Source organism: Apteryx mantelli, chromosome 31, assembly GCF_036417845.1.
Source record: "Apteryx mantelli isolate bAptMan1 chromosome 31, bAptMan1.hap1, whole genome shotgun sequence".
NCBI lineage: Eukaryota > Metazoa > Chordata > Aves > Apterygiformes > Apterygidae > Apteryx > Apteryx mantelli.
This window is the reverse complement of record NC_090008.1, coordinates 631,404-648,901: the sequence shown is the minus strand read 5'-3', so window position 1 is coordinate 648,901 and position 17,498 is coordinate 631,404. Positions and strand designations below refer to the sequence as shown.

Below are 17,498 nucleotides of genomic sequence, written 5' to 3'. Positions count from 1 at the left end.
ACGCACCGACGCACAGGGAGGGCTTTAATTAACATAGAATATATTTTAAAAAATAATAATAATAATAAATCACTCTGGCTTTCTCCTCCTCCGCAGCCGGGAGGCCGTGGGGCGAGGGGAGGGGGGGGGCCCGGCGCCCCGGGCGTCCCCGTCCCCCCCCCGCGGCGCGGACGCGGCCTCACCACAGACGAGGGATCAAAGTTACAAGTGCTTTTATACAGGGCCCGGCCCTGGGCGGGGGCCCCCGGCGGCGCGGTAACATACGGGTGGGTATACGCGGCGTAGCGGGGAACGGGGGGGGGGCGCGGGGAGGGATTTCTCTTTAAACACGATGATTAGCCAGAAAAAACGGAACAGAAGAGAAGCAGCCCCCCCCTCCCCCCTCTTTTTTGCTTCCCACCCCCGGCGGCGCGGAGGGGGGTCTCTAGCTACGGGAGCTATGTACAGGGAAGAGCCGCCGGCCGCGGGGCCCCCCCGCCGCCCGCCGCGGGGCTCCTGCCCGCTCGCTGGCTGGCGGCGAGGGCTCTGCCCGCTGCTCTCGCCCGGGATGCTTTACCGTACGGAAACCAAAGTAAAGAGGGAAAAGGAAAAAAAAAAAAAAAAGGGAAGGGGAAAGGGGGAGCTGGGCTGGCGCAGCCGCGGGGGGCCGTGGCCGCGGGACGGGCTGGAAGTCAGGCTTGTTATCGACGCTCGCGGAGTCCCTCCTGGGCGCCCGCTCACTGCAGCCGGTCCGTCCGGAAGGAGTCCTCCACGGCCGGGTCCGTGAGCAGGGCATAGGGGTCGCTCAGCATGTTCAGTCCGTCCAAGGTGAGTGGTTCGATTTTGAGGTCCTCCTCCAGGCCCAGGGTCGACGTGTCCACCTCGAAGCCGGGCACCCCAGCCAGCGCCGTCGCGATCTCCTTGGAGATGCCGGGCGGGGAGTCCCCTGGGGACGGAGAGGAGCGTCAGGACCCGCCAGGGAGGGGGGCACCATGGCTCCCGCCGCCCCCTCGGTGCTGCCCTGCACCTCTCCCCATCCATGGGCACCAGCAGACCCCCCCGGGGCCCCGTCTCTCTCCCCGTCCCCTCCCTGCCACGCTCGGGGTTGACGCAAATCCCGCAGGCAGCACTAAAACCACCGTCGCGGTGACCAAGGCAGCTCAGGACCTGCGAGCCGCCGCAGTCCGGCCCCCTCGGCACCCACCTGTGAGGATGATGTTGGGGATGGGGCCGTGGCGGCTGCAGTTGCTCAGGTTCTGCCGGTTGAGGACGTGGGGGTCGTAGCCGCTGTCCGCCTGGTGGTAGTTTAAGGCACCCAGGTCCTCGGGGAAGGCGTTGCTGTTGCCCGTGGGGCTCTCGCCCATGCCGAACTGGTCAAACTGCAGGAGAGACGGGTCGGGCCGTCACTCGGGCACCAGCACGAGGACGAGCGGCCCGGCTGCAGCCCCGCTCCCTCCCCGGGAGCCCGGCTGATGCTCGGGGTCCCACCGCCACCGCCCGGCACACTCACGCTGCCCAGGCCGAAGTCGCTCAGGGGCTGGCCGAGCTGCTGCGGCTGCAGGGAGGCGTTAGGCTGGTACGGCGAGGCGTAGGGGCGCTGCGGGGCCGCGCTCTGCGGCACGGGCTGCTGCGACGGCTGCGGGGGCGGCCGCGCCGGCGGCGCGGGGGGCAGTGCTGGCTGCGGCGGGCTCTGCACCGCCTGGGGCAGGGGCTTCTGGCTCTGCTGCGGGTGGGACTGCAGGAGCAGGCCCGGCTGGCTGTAGGAGTACGGCGGGAGGCGCTGGTCGGCCGGCAGCTTGCTGGTGTCCAGGGGCACCCCCTGCGGACGGAGCAGAGCGAGGGGTTAGCCGGTGCCCGCGCCAGGGCCTGGATGCATCCGTCCCCTCCGCTCAGGCCATGCCACCGCACGGGTGCCCGCCTGTGCCGGGTGCCCTCCGCACCCCGGCACGTGCGTCACCGGCCGGAGCAGGGAGGGCACGGAGCAGCACCCAGGGCAGGCTCAGGAGACCATCGCGGGGCTGCGGGGCTGGGATTCCCCGATTTACCGCCCGGGAGACAGCAGCCAGCCCCTGCACCCAGCCCTGCCACTGCCAGCACCCACCGTGGGCCGGGGCTCCCCCCTCCAGCGAGGGATCCCGGGGCACGGCCCGGAGCAGAGCGAGCCAGGCCCTGCCCCGGCCGGGACGCGGGGCGTCCCCCGCCTCGGGGACCAGCCACCAGCGCTGCTGCTAACGCAGCACCCGGCCCCGAGCGCGCAGGGCTCTGGTGGGGGGGGGGGCCAGGGCCCTGCCTGGCTCCCCTTCCCGCCCTCCGGCACGCCGGGGCGGGGGAGACGGGATTCCCTGGCGTGCGGCTGAGATGAGGATGGAAACGACACAACAGAAAGAACTCAAGGAGGAGACGGAGGCGAGCGCGCGGCGCGGGGGCCGGCGCAGGCGATGGATCATGCATACCTGGGTGATGGAGGACAATGTGGGTGACATTGTTGGTGAGAACTGTTTGGGGTGCTGCCTTCTGGAGTCGCCACCCATTGGGAGGGTGAGGGGGCTGAGCGGGACCCGTCGGCGGGGCGAGGTGTTTATGGACGCCTGCACCATGGGGGGGTAGGAGGAGCCGCTAAAGCTGGACTGCAGGCTGGGGTTGCTGGGGGAGGACTGCATGGGCTGGCTGCGGGGGGACGTGGGGAGGGACGGGTTGCTGAGCGAGGAGGAGAGCGAGGAGGGCAGGGACTGGTTGGAGAGCGACGAGGGGATGGAGGAGCTGCTTTGCGAGGACTGCAGCGAGGGGTTGCTAAGGGAGGACTGGAGCGAGGGGCTTCGCAGGGAGGCCTGCAGGTTGGGGTTGCTAAGCGAGGACTGCAGGGACGGGTTACTCAGGGAGCTCTGCATAGGTGAGGTAAGTCCTGTGGGGACAAAAAAGAAGAGACACCACCGTTACCCACGGAGACACCACGCGCCCCAGGCTTTGTCCTCCCCGGGCCGGGCCGGGCCAGGCTGGGGCTCCCCGTCTGCCCTGGATGGGATGGAAGGTGACGGAGGAGACCAAAACGATGGAGACAGCAACAGAAACACACACACCCCAGAAACGAACCGGCTTCGGCACAGGGCGGCTCCCGGCTCCGCGTCCTCGGCAAGCAGAGAGCACCGGGGCGGGAGCGGAGCGGGCTGCGGGCTCCCGGCCGGGGCTGTGATCCCGCACCCTCCCGGGGGCATCGGCCGGGCTGTTCCTGTCTCCCCCGGCCTGAAGCCTCTCTCTCGGCTCCCCGCACAAGCCCCATGCGTCTTGGCAGCTGGTCCCAGCCACCCGAGCCGGGAAGCGCTCAGCCCTGCACCTCCCCGCGTGGGGACTCCGGCTCTGGCGTCTCCCTGCCGCCGGCCGTGGGACGGGGCCTGCCCCGGAGGAGGGGGCAGCGGGCAGCCCTCACCTGGCGAGTCGTAGCCTGTCCCCAGTCCCATGCTGCTGCTGATGCCCAGGTGCGTCATGGTGTTGGCCAGGTTGCTGGTGCTGTTGCCCCCGCTCAGGCTGGGGTAGGCAGTCTCATCCGGGTCGAGGGGAGTGGGCAGCGGGGAGGGGAAGTGCAAGTTGGTGAGGTCGGGCAGGGAGCCGCCCGTGTTCAGGGCCGAGGGGATCAGGGGGACGTTGGCAGGCTGATCCGGGGATGGAAATATACTGGGAGAAAGAGAGAGACAAGCCGCTCAGTGTGGGAGCACCGCTGCCTTCCCCAGCATCCCCCCGAGCAGGCAGCCGGCAGCTCGGTGCCCTGGGCTCCAGCCCAGGTCTGCAACCATCCGCCGATCAGCCGCCCCCCAGGAGGAGAGCCCGCACCGCCGAGCCCAGCCCAGGACTTACTGGATCCCGGGGACTTCGCAGGACCGTGGACGGGCTGAGGACGACGAGAGCTGGGAAATCAAAGAGGAGGAGTGAACCGAGGCCAGGATGTTTATCTCCACTCCCCCCCAGACCAGCAGCGGTTTGAGGGCAGGAAGGAGATCAAGTGCCCTGGTGTTGCAACGCTCCAGAGGCAGGAAGCCGGCAGCCTCAGCGCGAGCGGGCCGCGGGGCAGGGGGTGTGTTGGTGACTTCCTCAAGGACCTTCCTGCCCTGCCTCCCCTGACGGTCTCCAGGTGGTGGAGAGCAGCACGCACCCACCCCAGAGACCCCTCGGCAGCCCGTCCGTCCCCTGCTCCCGCACGGCCGCCCCCCACACTGCCCGGCACGCAGCGCAGGGCTCGCTGCAGCTCGGCGCTCACCTTCTTGGTGTCCCAGGGCTTCAGCGAATGCTTGTTGTCGTCGAAGTTCTCTTCGATGGGAGGCACTTGGAAAAGAAACACTGGGGAGGGGGGAGGAGAGGATCAGTGCGGTGCGGGGAGAGCGCACAGGCACACGAACCCTGCCCCGCGTCCGTCCCGGGACAGTAACCGTGTCCAGCACAGCCAACCTGGGGACACCAGACTGGGGCTGCCGGTGGAGGGGGGGGCACTACAGACCCCCCTGCCCCAGAGGGATCTGTCTGCTCTGCGCTGCCAGGCAGCAGGGACCCCCCCGACCCTGGTCCTACAGGGAACCGGGCGCTGCCTCCTGCATCCCACCCTTTGGCATCTGCCCCGTCCCAATCCAACCACTCTTTGCAGACTGCAGGGGGGAACGGATTTGTGCTGGCCACGGGCTCCCATGGCTCAGCACCAAGCTGTGACTGTCAGGTGAGGTGGGCCCAGGCAGGCATTTACCTTTGCTGTCTGTGTTCCCGTCCAGAAAACCTGCAAGAGAGCGGCTGATGGTTAGCAGCAGCGCACGGGGCCTTGGACGCCAGCCAGGAGCCAAGGCAGGAACAGGGCTGGCGCGTGACCCCCCTGCAGACGGGCACGAGAGGGCACAGGGAAATTCGAGGTGCTCTCGGCTGGGACTCCACGTTTGCCACCCGCCGTGAAGCACCCTGGAGGGCAGCAGGGCCGAGGGAAGGCGCAGCGTGGGACCTGCCGGGGAAAGCGGGGTGCCGAAGACCAGCGGCCCCGAGGCAAGGGGCTACTCACCACTCCTGCGGCTGGGCGGCGGGGCGCCCTGCGAGGGGCCCAGGTACGCGTCCTGGGGGTTGGGATTCATCACGCTCGTGTGAAGCGCAGAATCGGAATTTGTTCTAATTGCAAAAGAGAAGGAGCTGGTCAGCTGGGCCCCGGGATGCGGCTCGTGCATCCCCGGGAGCTGCCAGCACGCACCGCAGCGAGGGCGCAGCCCCCGTGCCCAACTCGCAGCCTCCTGCTGCAGTGCAGCTTTGCGGCAGCCCGGGGAAGCTGCTCGCGGGCAGGACCAGCCCCGGGACAGTGGGCGAGAGCACGGCCAGGAGAGCGGGGAGCTGCAGGCAGGGCTCGGGGACTGAGCTTGGCATAGGCCAGACTCCAGCTGGGTGTTCACAAAGGGGAAGAGCAGGGGGAGGAAGAGCACAGGGGAGCGGGGGGTTTTGCTAGAGGAACAACCGTCTCTTTCAAAGCCCTCTGAAACTACTTCACGTCCAACACTTGCAGCGCCCAGGGCCCGGGACAAGCGTGTGCAGTGCTGGGAGCTGCCGAGAGGCAGATGCCAAGTCACTGCACGGGGAGCCGGGCTCTGAGCCCCGTCCCCTCCTGCCACCCCCCCTTCCCACACGATGCTCTAAGTGCCCGGCATGGTGCGGAGGCATCCTGGTCCATCGCACCACGCTTCGACACAGCGGGGTTTGCTCCAGCCCCGAGACGCCTGCCGGACCCGTCTCCTCCGAGCGAAGGCTGCTGCGTGCCCACGTGCAGGGGCGGCTCTGCTGGTGCAGCACCAGGCCCCGAGGAGCCCTCACCTCCTCCCGGCACGGGGCCGGCGGGGAGGACAGGCTCCTCCGGGACCCTTTTGTTCCCTGGGGCCCTGGAGGGGCCGGGGGCAGAGGGCCCCGGGATATTGCATCCATTGTGTTCCCAATTAGTTGGTCTGAAGCGGATGAGTGCGGGGGGGGCTGGGAAAAGGCTGCTTGAGCTAATGACGCGTCCCGGGACGGCACAAGGGGGATATTGTTCAGCTGCGGCACAGCTGAGGCGGCTCGGAGGCAGGAAGCTCCCCCCGCCGCCCAAGGGAGACGGCCCCCTCCCGCGCGGGGCCCGGCCTGGGAGTCGGCGAACGCTCGCGGGACGCACGGAGCAGCGAGGACCCCGGCGCCAGCGGCGAGCCCTGGGGCGAGCCCCACGCGGGATCAGTCACAAGGAGATGGGACGGGGGCTGCTCCGAGCTGCTCCGTGCAGAGCCAGGACAGAGCCAGGGCTCCCAGGGAGACCCCGGGGCTATGCCAAGCCAGTCCCGGACCAACTTCCACCGTAAAGGGCCCTTCTGCACCCGCGGGGGATACCCTGCCCTGGGGGCAGGAGCCCTGTGTCCCCAGAGACGGCCCGCAGCAGCCACGCTCCCCGGGGAGCCCCGAGACGCTGCAGGACAGGAGCGCCTCCTCCCCGGGGCACCCCGTTCTGCTGGTGGGGCAGCCCATAGACCCCTTCCCCTCTCCCGGGAGACCGGAGCTGCCAGGACCAGAGCTGTGTCCACCCTGGGGGTCCTGGGGAAGGGCTGGAGTCCAGCTTAGAGACAGGAAGGGAGAGAAAATGGAATCAAAAATCATTCACCTGTTCAGAGCCGACGGCAGCCTAAACAAATGTCCTTTCTCCATAGGAAAGTTACCCCAGGGCATGGTCCTTTGTAACAAAAAACAGCAGGGTTACTTGGGGGGGGGCAAGGGATGGGGAGAAGGGTGGCAGTGCCCCACCAGGGCCGTGGGGAGGGAGGGCTAGTGGCAGAGGTGGGGAGGCCGAGGGGCAGCAGGAGGAGGCAGGCGGGCTGCCTCACACGGACAAGCTTTGGGAGACACAAGACGAGGCATCTCCGCTGGCCTTGGGAATGCCCCTTCGGCACGGGGTCAGGGCTGATCCGAGGTATCCTCACCCTCCTCCCCAGCTCAGCCAACAGTCCGAGTCGAGCAGCAACGGACAGCATGACCACGGGGACCCAGCTGCGCTGCCCAAGAACACGGCTGCGGGATCGCAGCCATTTACTTATGACTTGCAGCTCCCGGGACGAAGGGGCGGGCGAGATCCTTCCACGCAAAGAACCCCAGAACACCAAAACAACCAGTTCTGTGACTGGGGATGCTCAGCTCGAGGGCCTCCATCCCTGACCCTTCTCCAGGGCAGAGGAGCCCATGGGCTGGAGACCACCTTCCCCCCAGCAGCCCCGCGCGGGCTGGACAGGCACCTCTGATCCTGGAGCACGGCATCACGCCGTGCCCTCCCCAGCGCGCCAGGGAAGCACCGCTGAGCCCCTGCCCTTGCACAGGCTGCCAAAAACCGGCCGGTATCCAGTGCAACGCGTGCCTGAACCTCAAGAGCCAGTGCTGGGGAGAGCTGGGGAAGACTGCAGACCTAAAGAAAGGAGATGGAGCCAGCCTCATCCCAGGACTTGCGCAGGAATCCCTGCTTCCCTGTTCCCTTCCCCACCTCCTTCTCAGCTGGGAGCAGAGGCAGATGCCAAGGGAATTTGATGGGGGTTCAGGCGAGAGGCCAAAGGGACTGGTCGTGCAGAAGGAACCACAGGCAACGGTTTGGAAGAGGAAGAAAGCCCCCTGAGCCTGGGGTGAGGAGTCAGCAGCAGGATCTGCAGCGAGACGCTCCTGGGGAGCCCGTGCCAGGAAAAAGCAGGGCTGCAAAGGGCCTGCTCCGCTCTCGGGGTGCCCACGCACCCTGCCAGGTCTGCAGGGGCAGCCCCCCGCCGCGCTGCTCAGGGCGAGGGTCGGGCACGCCACAGGGAGCCGGGGTAGGGCTGGGGACGCAGCCGACCTTCCACGCCTTGAGTAGGAACATGCTGGGGGACATCGAGTGAGGAAGTAAAGCCAGGGCTGTGTCACACAGGCAGGGATGTCCCCCGAGAGCGGCACCAGGCCACAGCAACGTCCACCCGGCCGGGAGAGACCCCGCGGCAGCAAAGGCACCGCATCCCGGAGCCCAAGCCCAAACCAGCCCCCGCGAGGAGGGCCGCTGTGCTCGTAACGAGGGATGATAGAGCCAGGGCTGGGAACGGGGTGGGGAGATTCTGAAACCACCTTCCTCTTCTGGGAAAGAGCAGCAAAGGCTTTGCCCCGGAAGATAAGAAAGGACCGCAGGGAGGGCACCTGCCCGCTGGACTCGGGCGCCACGGGGGTGTGCCGGGCGACGAGGCCACGGCCCTCGCACTCTGCACCGACCTGCGCTGAAGCTCACCGAGGGGGGCAAAGTGCAAGACACGGCATTAACCTCCAGGCTCCGGCAGAGCCCCGGCACGCCACCGGTCAGCGCAGCGCAACCCCGACCCGTCACCTGGGACCTGCGATCGCAGGCCACCCCCACGCTGGAGGGGGGAGACAGCAAAGCGCACGGCTCGCTCGGGCTCCCAGCAGGCCGAGAAGGTGGCCCGGCTGCACCAGGCGCCAAGCCGGGCTCTGACACGGGCTTCCCTCGGCAGGAGCACCAGCAGCTCCTCAGGGGCCCAGGGAGGAGCCGGTCGCCCGGGGAGAACGGTCCCCGGGTCTGTGAAGGAGAGCTGCACCGTGCACAGCACTTCAGAGGAAAGGTAGCCTTGAAAATAGAGCCCCGAGCGACCTCAGAAAGCACCGAGCCGCCCTGAACAGAGCCCCGAAGGGGTCCCTCTCCGGAGCTGCAGCTCGAAGGGATGTCTGCGTCCCCCCGACCGGGACGAGCGCCAGAGAACACTCGGGGCAACCTTGGGCCCGGACCCATCCGCGGGGTGACCCAGGCTTGGCCGGCCTGGTCCTCGCCCTGCTCCCAGGGCCAAGGGCCAGAGCACTCGGGAATTCAGCCGCCTGGTGATTCACCCCGGACAGGATCCCTCTTCCAACAGCCACCACTGCCACAGCAGCCAGGGCAGGCTGATGCCTTTGCACGTGCCAGAGCTGGCTCTTTGGGAGCAAAAAAATCATTCTGCCTTAAAAATAGCCATCTGCGTGGCAGATGATGTACCCGGAATAGGTGGGGGTAACACCTGAAACTACAGGAGAGGGATCAGTCTGGCTCTCCAGACTCGCTCTCTGCATCAGCGTTTCTTTCTGCCCCCTGTGCCTGGCTTCTCCTTCAGGGATTGGCAGGGGAAGCTGGGCAAATCCTCCTCCAAGGGATGTAACACGCTCAGCCTGTCTGCCTGCTACAAGGGACTCTCCCAAACTGGGCTCCTGCCAGCCCGTCTATTTCCAAACTTTCGGTGCTCTTTAACACAGAGCAGGCCGCAGGCTCCAGCGCCAGCAACCCTGCCGGCGCGGGGAGGGAGAGGGCTGGAGATTGGCACCCGGCAGCCCGCGTGCTGAGAGCCGGCGTTAGAGGAAACACGGGATCTTTACCTCCTCCAGCTGGGCTCTGGTGGAGGTGACAGGTAGGTCGGTCCATAGGGAGAGCTGTCGATGTGAAAAGCCTGTTAAGGACCAAACAGTGCTGCTGAGAAGCTGTGCAGAGGGAGGGCAGTGCGCAGGACTGCAACAGCGGCTAACGCAACTCTGCAGATGGGCCAGAGCACCACGCTTTGCTAACGCCCTCTAATCCCAAAGAGACGAGCACTGGGACACTGGGATCAGGGCAGGAGACCCAGCAGCGGGAGAAGGGTGTCTGCCCATGCAGCCGGAGCGGGAAGGGGCAGGCTAAAGGATATCTGGCGCACGTATCGTCGAAGGGGGGACATCATGCGGCGTGGATCCCGCTGCACTCGCTCCACCAGGCCGTGGTGCCGGGTGCTGCGCGTGGAGTCCAGCGGCGAGTGCAAAGGGCTCTGCAGAGACGGGAGAGGAGACGTCGGGGCTGAAGGGACCTGCCTGTCTGCTGGGAGAGGGGGTCTTGGGAGAAGCAGTGGGAACAGACCCCAGGGCCACCTCGAGGTCCCTGAAACCCCCCCGTCACAGCCTGTGGGTGACGCTGGACGTGATGGTGGCAGATCCGGCCAGGCAAGCGCCCCTGCACAGCCCCAGGAAGCGTCTGCACAGGCTGAACAGGCTGGCAGCGCTGCCAGGGGGATGGAGCCGGCGCCAGGGAAGGGGATTACGAGGGAACACCCACTTGCCCCCATCTGTCCCCAACAGCAGCCCACACCACGGTTGTTCATCCTCCCTGCAGCACCTGCTGTTACGGACCCACCACAGCCCACGCCGAGTCTGCAGGTCCTTTGTACAGTGCCCGATCCCCCCCCCGTCCTGCGCCGAACGGGGCCCTAAGCGTAGCCACCCTCCTCTTTGCACCACCCAGCCCCTTCGCCCCCGCGGGCGGCAGCCCCCCAAGCCCGCAGCCGGCGGAGCGGGCGCTGCTCACCTGGAACTCGGAGACGCCGCTCCCGATCTGGTTGACGTTGGGCAGTGAGCCGCTGTAGTAGGGTCCGCGGCTGTGAGCCAGCCTCAGCTTCTGCGCCTGCAGCTGGGCCGGGAGAGCAAGGCAGAGGCCGGTCAGAGGGAGGCCGAGCAACACGGGCCGAACGCCCCGCGGCCGAGGGAGGCCGAGGCGCTGGGGCGCCTCCGAACTGGTGCTTTACGCCCGAGATGCGCCCGCACCCCACTCACAGCGAGTCGCGGCCGTGGTCGCCCTCCTCGAGGCATCCCGCAGCCAAGCCCTAGGCGCTTCGAAGGCGCATTTGCCCCACGCGCAGCATCAAGCTCCTGAGTGCCCAGCTCCAACCCCACAGCCCGAATCCAAGGCAGGAGGCGACCTGCAGCCCTCACTCCCCGAACCCGGGCCTGGCCCCTGAGCCAGGCTCGCCGGACCCTCCTGGCCTCACGAACCGCACTCACAGTCCTCATTTAGCCCCAAAACACACGGGAGCGGGGCAAGGAGGGACCTGCCTGCCTCCTCGCTGTGGTTTGAGACATGCAGGACCGACTTCAGGGCCTCTCCACTTCAAAGCCGTTTAACGCAGAGGAGGCCCGACAAGGGACTTTCCTCTCTCGTGGGTGCAGGGCAGGGAGACTCAGACAAGCCAAAACCTAAGCAAGACACTGAGCCCCAGCTCGTTTTAGGAGGCCAGAGCGGGGAAAGCCACAGGTCACCCACACACTGCGGTGCCCAAGTCTCCAGGAAGTCTCCAGACCAGAGACTGAGCTCAACCCTGCTTCAGCCCAAGCAGTCAAAGCCCCAGGGCCCAGCCGAGCGACGCGGGAGGGCTCTGGGCTCCCTGGTCCCGTATCTCGCTGAGCACCGGCTGTCCGCACTTCATCCTGTCCCCTTCGAGACAGAGGTGCTGAGTTCTCCAGCAGGGACCTTGTACAGGACAGGCCTGAAGCGCCCTGGGCTGCCAGGCTGTGCCAGCACCACGGAAGCCGGGGGAGATCCGGGCCGGGGCCGGGGCTTTGGCAGAGCGAGCAGGAAGGGCTGCCTGCGTGGCGCCGCCAGCGAGGTGCCCGCGTCCCCGGCGCAGCCGTGGCAGGGTGGCAGCCGGCCCCGCGGGATGGCGCCTGCCTCCCTGGGAAAGGCCCCCGAGACTGGATGGCGACGACACGTCGGCGGAGGGAATAAACACGGCTTCTCGGAGCGCTCCGGGCAGCAGCCCCGGGGCTCAGAGATAACCGCCTGGCCTTCGGGCTGGAGGCTCCGGCCCCACCAGGGCCAGGGCTCGGCCGCGCTGGCAGCCCTGCGCGGGGGACTCGGCCCAGCCCCACGCTCGGACCCCCGGCGAGGGGAGAGCTCAGCAGCCCACGAGGCACCGAGACGCAGCAGGGCCAGGCAAAGCGGGTCGGCGCGCTCCTCGGAGCCGGCTGCCCTGCGGGGCCGGGGCTGCCTGCGCTGCCCCAGACGCCCGGCCCTGCTCAAGGCCAGGCCGGGGAGACTGAAGGAAGGAGTCACTGCGAACCGCAGGCGGGAGATAACCGGGCCTTGGCACCCCGCGGAGGGCAGCGCCCGGCAGCACCCTCCCCCCCGTGCGCCGGGCCGCAGGCTGCTCCCGGCGGGAGGAAACCCCAGGGCACAGGAAAGATGCGTTAATGCCTAACCGCAGGACTTCCCAGGCCCGGCCTGGGGCAGCGCCGGCACGGACCATCGGCAGAGTCAGCCCCGGCAGCGCCTCATCCCCCTCCCGCAGCAGGGCGCCAGGCCAGACCCCAGCCCACGGTCCAGGGCTGCGCCAGCCCCGGAGGAGCCGGCAGAGCGGCACAGAGCTTGCAGCCGGGAGCCCGTCTGCAGCCGCCCCGGGGCCGAGGCCTCCTGCCGGCACAGCCAGCCACCCGGGCAGGGGACACGCCAGCCTCTCCTCCATCCCCTGCCCAAAGAAAGGGCCCGCGGCCGACTCGGCTCCCTCCACGCGGTCCCGGGCTGCCCTCGGTGCCCTCCCGGTCCCACGCTTGGCCCCCCCCGCCAGGGCAGGGCAGTGACCCGCCGCGAGCGGAGCGGCGTGGACGTCCTCAGCCTCCCCGCTGATATCGCGAGAGGCAGGAAGACGCTCTGCAACCCGCGTCCTGGGAAACGGCTCAGCCCCGAGGCCCCCGAGCACAGCAGCACCCTGTCCCGAGCAAGGCCCCCGGCTCGGCGGCGAGCCCAGGCCGGGCTGGCACCCGTCACGCCGCGCTGGTGCGGGATGCTGTCCCTGCCCCGCTGGGAACAGCGCGGCGCAAGGCGGCAGCCTGCACACACGCTCCTTCAACAGCCCCAAAGCGGGATTCGAAGCCGGCGGGCACCAACCCACTCTGCCGCTCGCCGGCTGCGGCCCCAGCCGACTCCAAGCCCTCTGCAACAGGATGGGCCGTTCCCTCCCTCCGGGAATCCCACGAGGGATGATCCCACCACCAGCGGCCACCGCAGCCAGCACTGCCAAGGCCACCTGCACCACAAATCGACCTTTTGGTTAGATCCACCAGGTGCCAGAGCAGTCCCAGACACCAGCGAGCACCAGCGCCAACGTGCACGTCGGATCTCTTACAAGCCCTGGAGAAAGAGCTGCCAAAACACAAAAAGCAGCTCAGAAATGGCTGCAGTTAGGAAACCTGCAATAGCAAATTCCCAAGCTTAAGACCAGCAAAATCCAGATCCAGGAAAAAAAAACGGGAGATTTAGTCAACAGCTGCCTGCGCTGGCACTGCAGGATTAGAGCGAGGAGCTGCACCGGGGCTTAAGGTCCTGGGATCCTGCTCTGCTCTCCAAGCCAGGGTCCCTGCGGGAGCCAGCGGAGGCTGAAATCAGGCAGGAGCCCGCAAGCCGCCATTCGCTGCAGTAAAACAACTCCTGGAAAAACAGGGCAAAGCTCAAGGGGCCGCTACACCCAGGCAGCAGGAGCTCGGCGCGGGAGCGGGGATCCTCCTGCCCTCGGAGCCGAGCAGCAGCCCCGACACACGCCGATGGGAGGTGGAAGCGTCTCCCCCGGGGAGGAGTCCTGGCATCCCCTTCCCGAGAAACCCAGCCGCAGCCGGCGAGCCCCAGACGCAGATGCCCGCGCGGGGCACACGCTGCCCACGCGACGGCCTCCGAGCTGCCCTCGGGGAGCAGCGCGGCCCGGCAGGGCAGAGCTCCTGACGGCGACCGGCCTGCGGCCACGCTGCACACTCCTTGCCAGCAGCCCCAGCAGAGGCCACGCAGCCCAGATCCGTCCGTCACGGGAGAGCAGCCGGCACAAACATCCCGTTATTCCCGGGTCTGCTGCCCACCCACAGCACGGTGCGCCAGGGGCAGCACTGCCAGAGCCCGCAGCCCCGCTCCGGAGGCGGCAGGCACCCAGCCCTGGGCACGCAGGTGACGATGGAGGTGACTCGCGAGACCAGCAGTCTCATCCTGGCGCGCCAGCCTCCGTGGCCCTTCGGACAAGCTCTCGTGCAGGGGATAGCAAGAGCGGCAGCGGCCGGAAGACGTCCCCAGGCCATGCTGCTCCGCGCCTCCCCGGGGCTGCCGGTCTCGGGCAGGAACAAACTTCTCAATGAGCCGACCCTGCCTGGGGCGGGCCGGCCCCACGGCAGAGATCAGCAAGGAGGACAGTCCTGCCGCCTCTCCCCCCGCTTCGCTGTACATTAACCAGCTGTTTACTGTGCAAACATGTTGTGGGAGGCTCCAGCCCACTCCCAAACTCACCAGAGATGCGCGGGCCACGGCTCCCGCCTGCTGCAGCAGAGTGCCAGAGGGCCCCGACATCAGCGGGGCCAAAACCGCCCGCCCAGATATCCTCCTCGGGAATCCTGCCTGCCCGTCGGGGACCAGGCTCCGTGCCGACGCTGGCACGGCGCGGAGGGAAGAGCAGCACATGGCTCCCTCCGAGCGGGACCGGAGCCCGCTCGCCAGCTGTGCCCGGCAGGACCCAGCCTCCAGGGCATGAGTCGCCCTCTGTCCTCATCGCCTTCCCCGCGCGGCTCCTCCGACCCTCTCGGCCTCGCTGCAGCCTCCGCTCCGTGGATCTCAGGTCACCGGCGTGCTGCTGCCTCGCAGGACCTGGGGCGCCGGCAAGGGCTCTCTGATCCAAACCCTCTTTTAAAACGCCCGGTGGGCCTTGCTTCCCTGCTCCCTCTGTTCCGCTGACTCCAGGGGCGACACGAGAGCTTCCCCTTCAGCAGTCCCTGCCACCTGGAAGAGCCTCTCCGTGTCTCCAGCTCCCTTGTTTTCTGACCTCACTGCACATTCCTCTCCCCTCACTCGCCCATCCCATCCCTCCCCCGTCCTGCATCTGCTCCGGGAAGGACAGCGCTTGCCTGCCGGACCCCGAGGCTGCCAAGGCAGCCCACGGCACTTGCTCCCGGCCGCGGGGGCAGAGACTGCAGAGTGCCGCTACCGGACTGCAGACTGCGTTGGCAGAATCCGCATCTCCGGCAGCTGAATTCTGGCCAAATCCTAATCCTGGCAACATTCACGCAATCCCCACTGACTTCACAGGGCCAGCGCAGAGCAAAACACGAACCGGAGCCGACCATCTCTTCTAGATAGCTTCCCCTGCACGGGAAACCACGTTCCTGGAGGTACGTGGCTGCGTTCCTGGCCTCTCTTCTTCACTGCCAGTCCCCAAGTATCCAAGAGCAGCACCACTTGGCTCCTCTCCTAAGATCCCTTTGGCCCCGTTCTGGGAAGCCCTGGGTCAGCGCAGGATAACAACGCTCATTCCCCACCCCCAGAAGCTGCCGAATGGGGAAATCTTGGCCACCGCAGGCACAGACGAGGAGACCAGACGCAGGCGCATCCCGCAAGCCCCGCTCGGCCTGCTCGCCCAAGCCAGCAGTGCCGCTCCCAACGCTACATTTTCTCAGGCTTTGGCCAATCTAATTTTAAGTGTCTCTGGGGATGAAGCTTCCGCCACTTCCCGTGGGAGCCAGTCGCATGGTCCTGCAGCCCTCGCAGGCGGGAGAGACCAACGCGATGCTCAGCCTAAAGCTCCCAACACACCGAGAATCCCTGGTGCTCACAGAGAAACCTCCCGAGCCCTAGAGCCAGTGGAAGATCACTCGGCAGAGGTGACTTCCAAATGGCAGTGCTGCTACCAGAACTTCCGACCTGGAAACCGTGTTCCCAAGTTGGGGCTCTCCCAGCACCCGGAGCTGACTGAGACCCAGTGGGCACAGCCAGAACCAGGAGGCAACCGCTCGCCCCGGAGCCCCAGGCGTAGGGACCCCTCCTCTCCCCCGGAGCAGCGGAAAGACAACTGCCAGCGAGAGCCCTCGCGAACCTGCCAAGCCCTTAGTCACATGGACGCCACAGGCAGCAAGAGTCGCTTTTTCCATCCGATCGCCAGGACGTGAACTCAGCACACGGAAACAGAGGACGCGCACGGTGCACACCAAGACCCACACACGGCAGCCACAGACCAGAACGAGCCACGTGCAAACCCGTGCCGAAAAACCCGGCAGCAAAAAAGGAAAAACAAAAAAAAAAGGAAAAAAAAAGAAAGGAAAGGAAAGGAAAGGAAAGGAAAGGAAAGGAAAGGAAAGGAAAGGAAAGGAAAGGAAAGGAAAGGAAAGGAAAGGAAAGGAAAGGAAAGGAAAGGAAAGGAAAGGAAAGGAAAGGAAAGGAAAGGAAAGGAAAGGAGAACCGGAGCCCAGTCAGGCACTGGGAAGCGAGCACTGCTGGAACAAAGCTTTCCCCGGGGCACCTGGCCTCCTCTGTACCTCCCAGCCCCCCCAAAGAGAGCCTGGACTGTGCCCACCCTTTTGGGGAAGCCCCACAGCGGTGCCCCAGCCGGCCCCACCGCCCGCCACGCTGGGCACCCGCTGCCAGCGCCCCCCGCCTCACCGCATCAACCGTCCCGTTGCAGCACCCCGATCTCTACGTCACCCCCCAGCACCCCTGCGCGAACCTCCACCCTCCCTGCATCCCGTCGTGCCCCATCTGAACACCCAGCCCCCTGCACCCCCACACGACCCCCCCGGCCCTCTGCACCCCCTGCCCTACCTGAACCCCCACCTCCTCTGCCCCCCATCCCCTCTACATCCCTGACCCCCCTACCTGGCCCCCACTCGCTCTGCACCCCCCTGTGCCCACCTGGACCCGCAGACCCTCTGCAGCCCCTTGTCCCCCCTACCCCTACCTAGACCCCCAGACGCTCTGCACCCCCTTGTCCCCATCTGGATCCCTGACCCCTCTGCACCCCCTTGTCCCCCCTGTGCCCACCTGGACCCCCAGACTATCTGCACCCCCTTGTCCCCCCTACCAGGACCCCCAGACCCTCTGCACCCCCTTGTCCCCACCTGGACCCCCAGACCATCTGCACCCCCTTGTCCCCCCTACCCCTACCAGGACCCCCAGACCCTCTGCACCCCCTTGTCCCCACCTGGACCCCCAGACCATCTGCAGCCCCTTGTCCCCCCTACCCCTACCAGGACCCCCAGACCCTCTGCACCCCCTTGTCCCCACCTGGACCCCCAGACCATCTGCACCCCCTTGTCCCCCCTACCCCTACCTGGACCCCCAGACCCTCTGGACTCCCCTGTCCCCACCTGGACCCCCGGCCCCTCCGCACCCCCCTGTGCCCCCCTGGACCCCCAGACCCTCCGCGCCCCCTTGTCCCCTCTGCCCCCTTGTCCCCCCTGCCCCCCCCGAGCCCCCCTGCCCCCCATCCCCGCCGCTCCCCGCTACGCCCCCCCCGGACGCCCAGCCCCTGGCAGCCCCCTGCCCCCGTCGCCTCCGCACCGCCGCTCGGCGCCCCGGCAGCCCCAGCCGCTCGCCCCCCGGCCCGGAGCTAACGCGGGGGCGGCCCCGGCGGCGCCCCGCCGCCCCCCGGGCCCGCGGCGCATCCGGCGGCGGAGGCCGCGGCCGTGCCTGCTCACCCGGGTGGAGCAGATCTCCATCATCACCTCCTCGAAGGCCGCCGTCTCCTCCGCCTGCCGCTGCTTCTGCAGCGCGATCTTCTCGCTGAACTTGCGCGGGTTGGAGGCGCCGGCGCCGGCCGAGGAGCCCGCACCGGGCCCGGGCCCGGGCCCGGCCCCCGCGCCCGCCGCCGCCATCTTCCCTGCTCGGGCCGCTCCGGCCGCCGCCGCCGCTGCCGCCGCCGTCGCCGCGCGGGGCACGCTGGGGCGGGTAGTCCGCCTGCCGGGAGGCGCCG

The 17,498-nt window shown here is 67.7% G+C and overlaps 1 protein-coding gene across 1 annotated transcript; it reads right to left on the bottom strand.

The window, feature by feature from the left end:
- Positions 1–149: 149 nt before the first annotated feature.
- On the bottom strand, positions 150–17,405 carry CRTC2 (CREB regulated transcription coactivator 2). The gene is made up of 14 exons (XM_067313415.1): positions 17,224–17,405; positions 10,322–10,423; positions 9,672–9,788; positions 9,367–9,428; positions 6,611–6,679; positions 5,009–5,112; positions 4,706–4,735; positions 4,229–4,308; positions 3,829–3,878; positions 3,404–3,648; positions 2,433–2,881; positions 1,490–1,798; positions 1,184–1,358; positions 150–925 (listed from the first exon to the last, which is right to left on the bottom strand). The coding sequence occupies exons 1-14, from the start codon at positions 17,398–17,400 to the stop codon at positions 717–719; spliced, it is 2,178 nt and encodes a 725-aa protein (XP_067169516.1). The 5' UTR covers positions 17,401–17,405; the 3' UTR covers positions 150–716.
- Between the last annotated feature and the right edge of the window lie 93 nt (positions 17,406–17,498).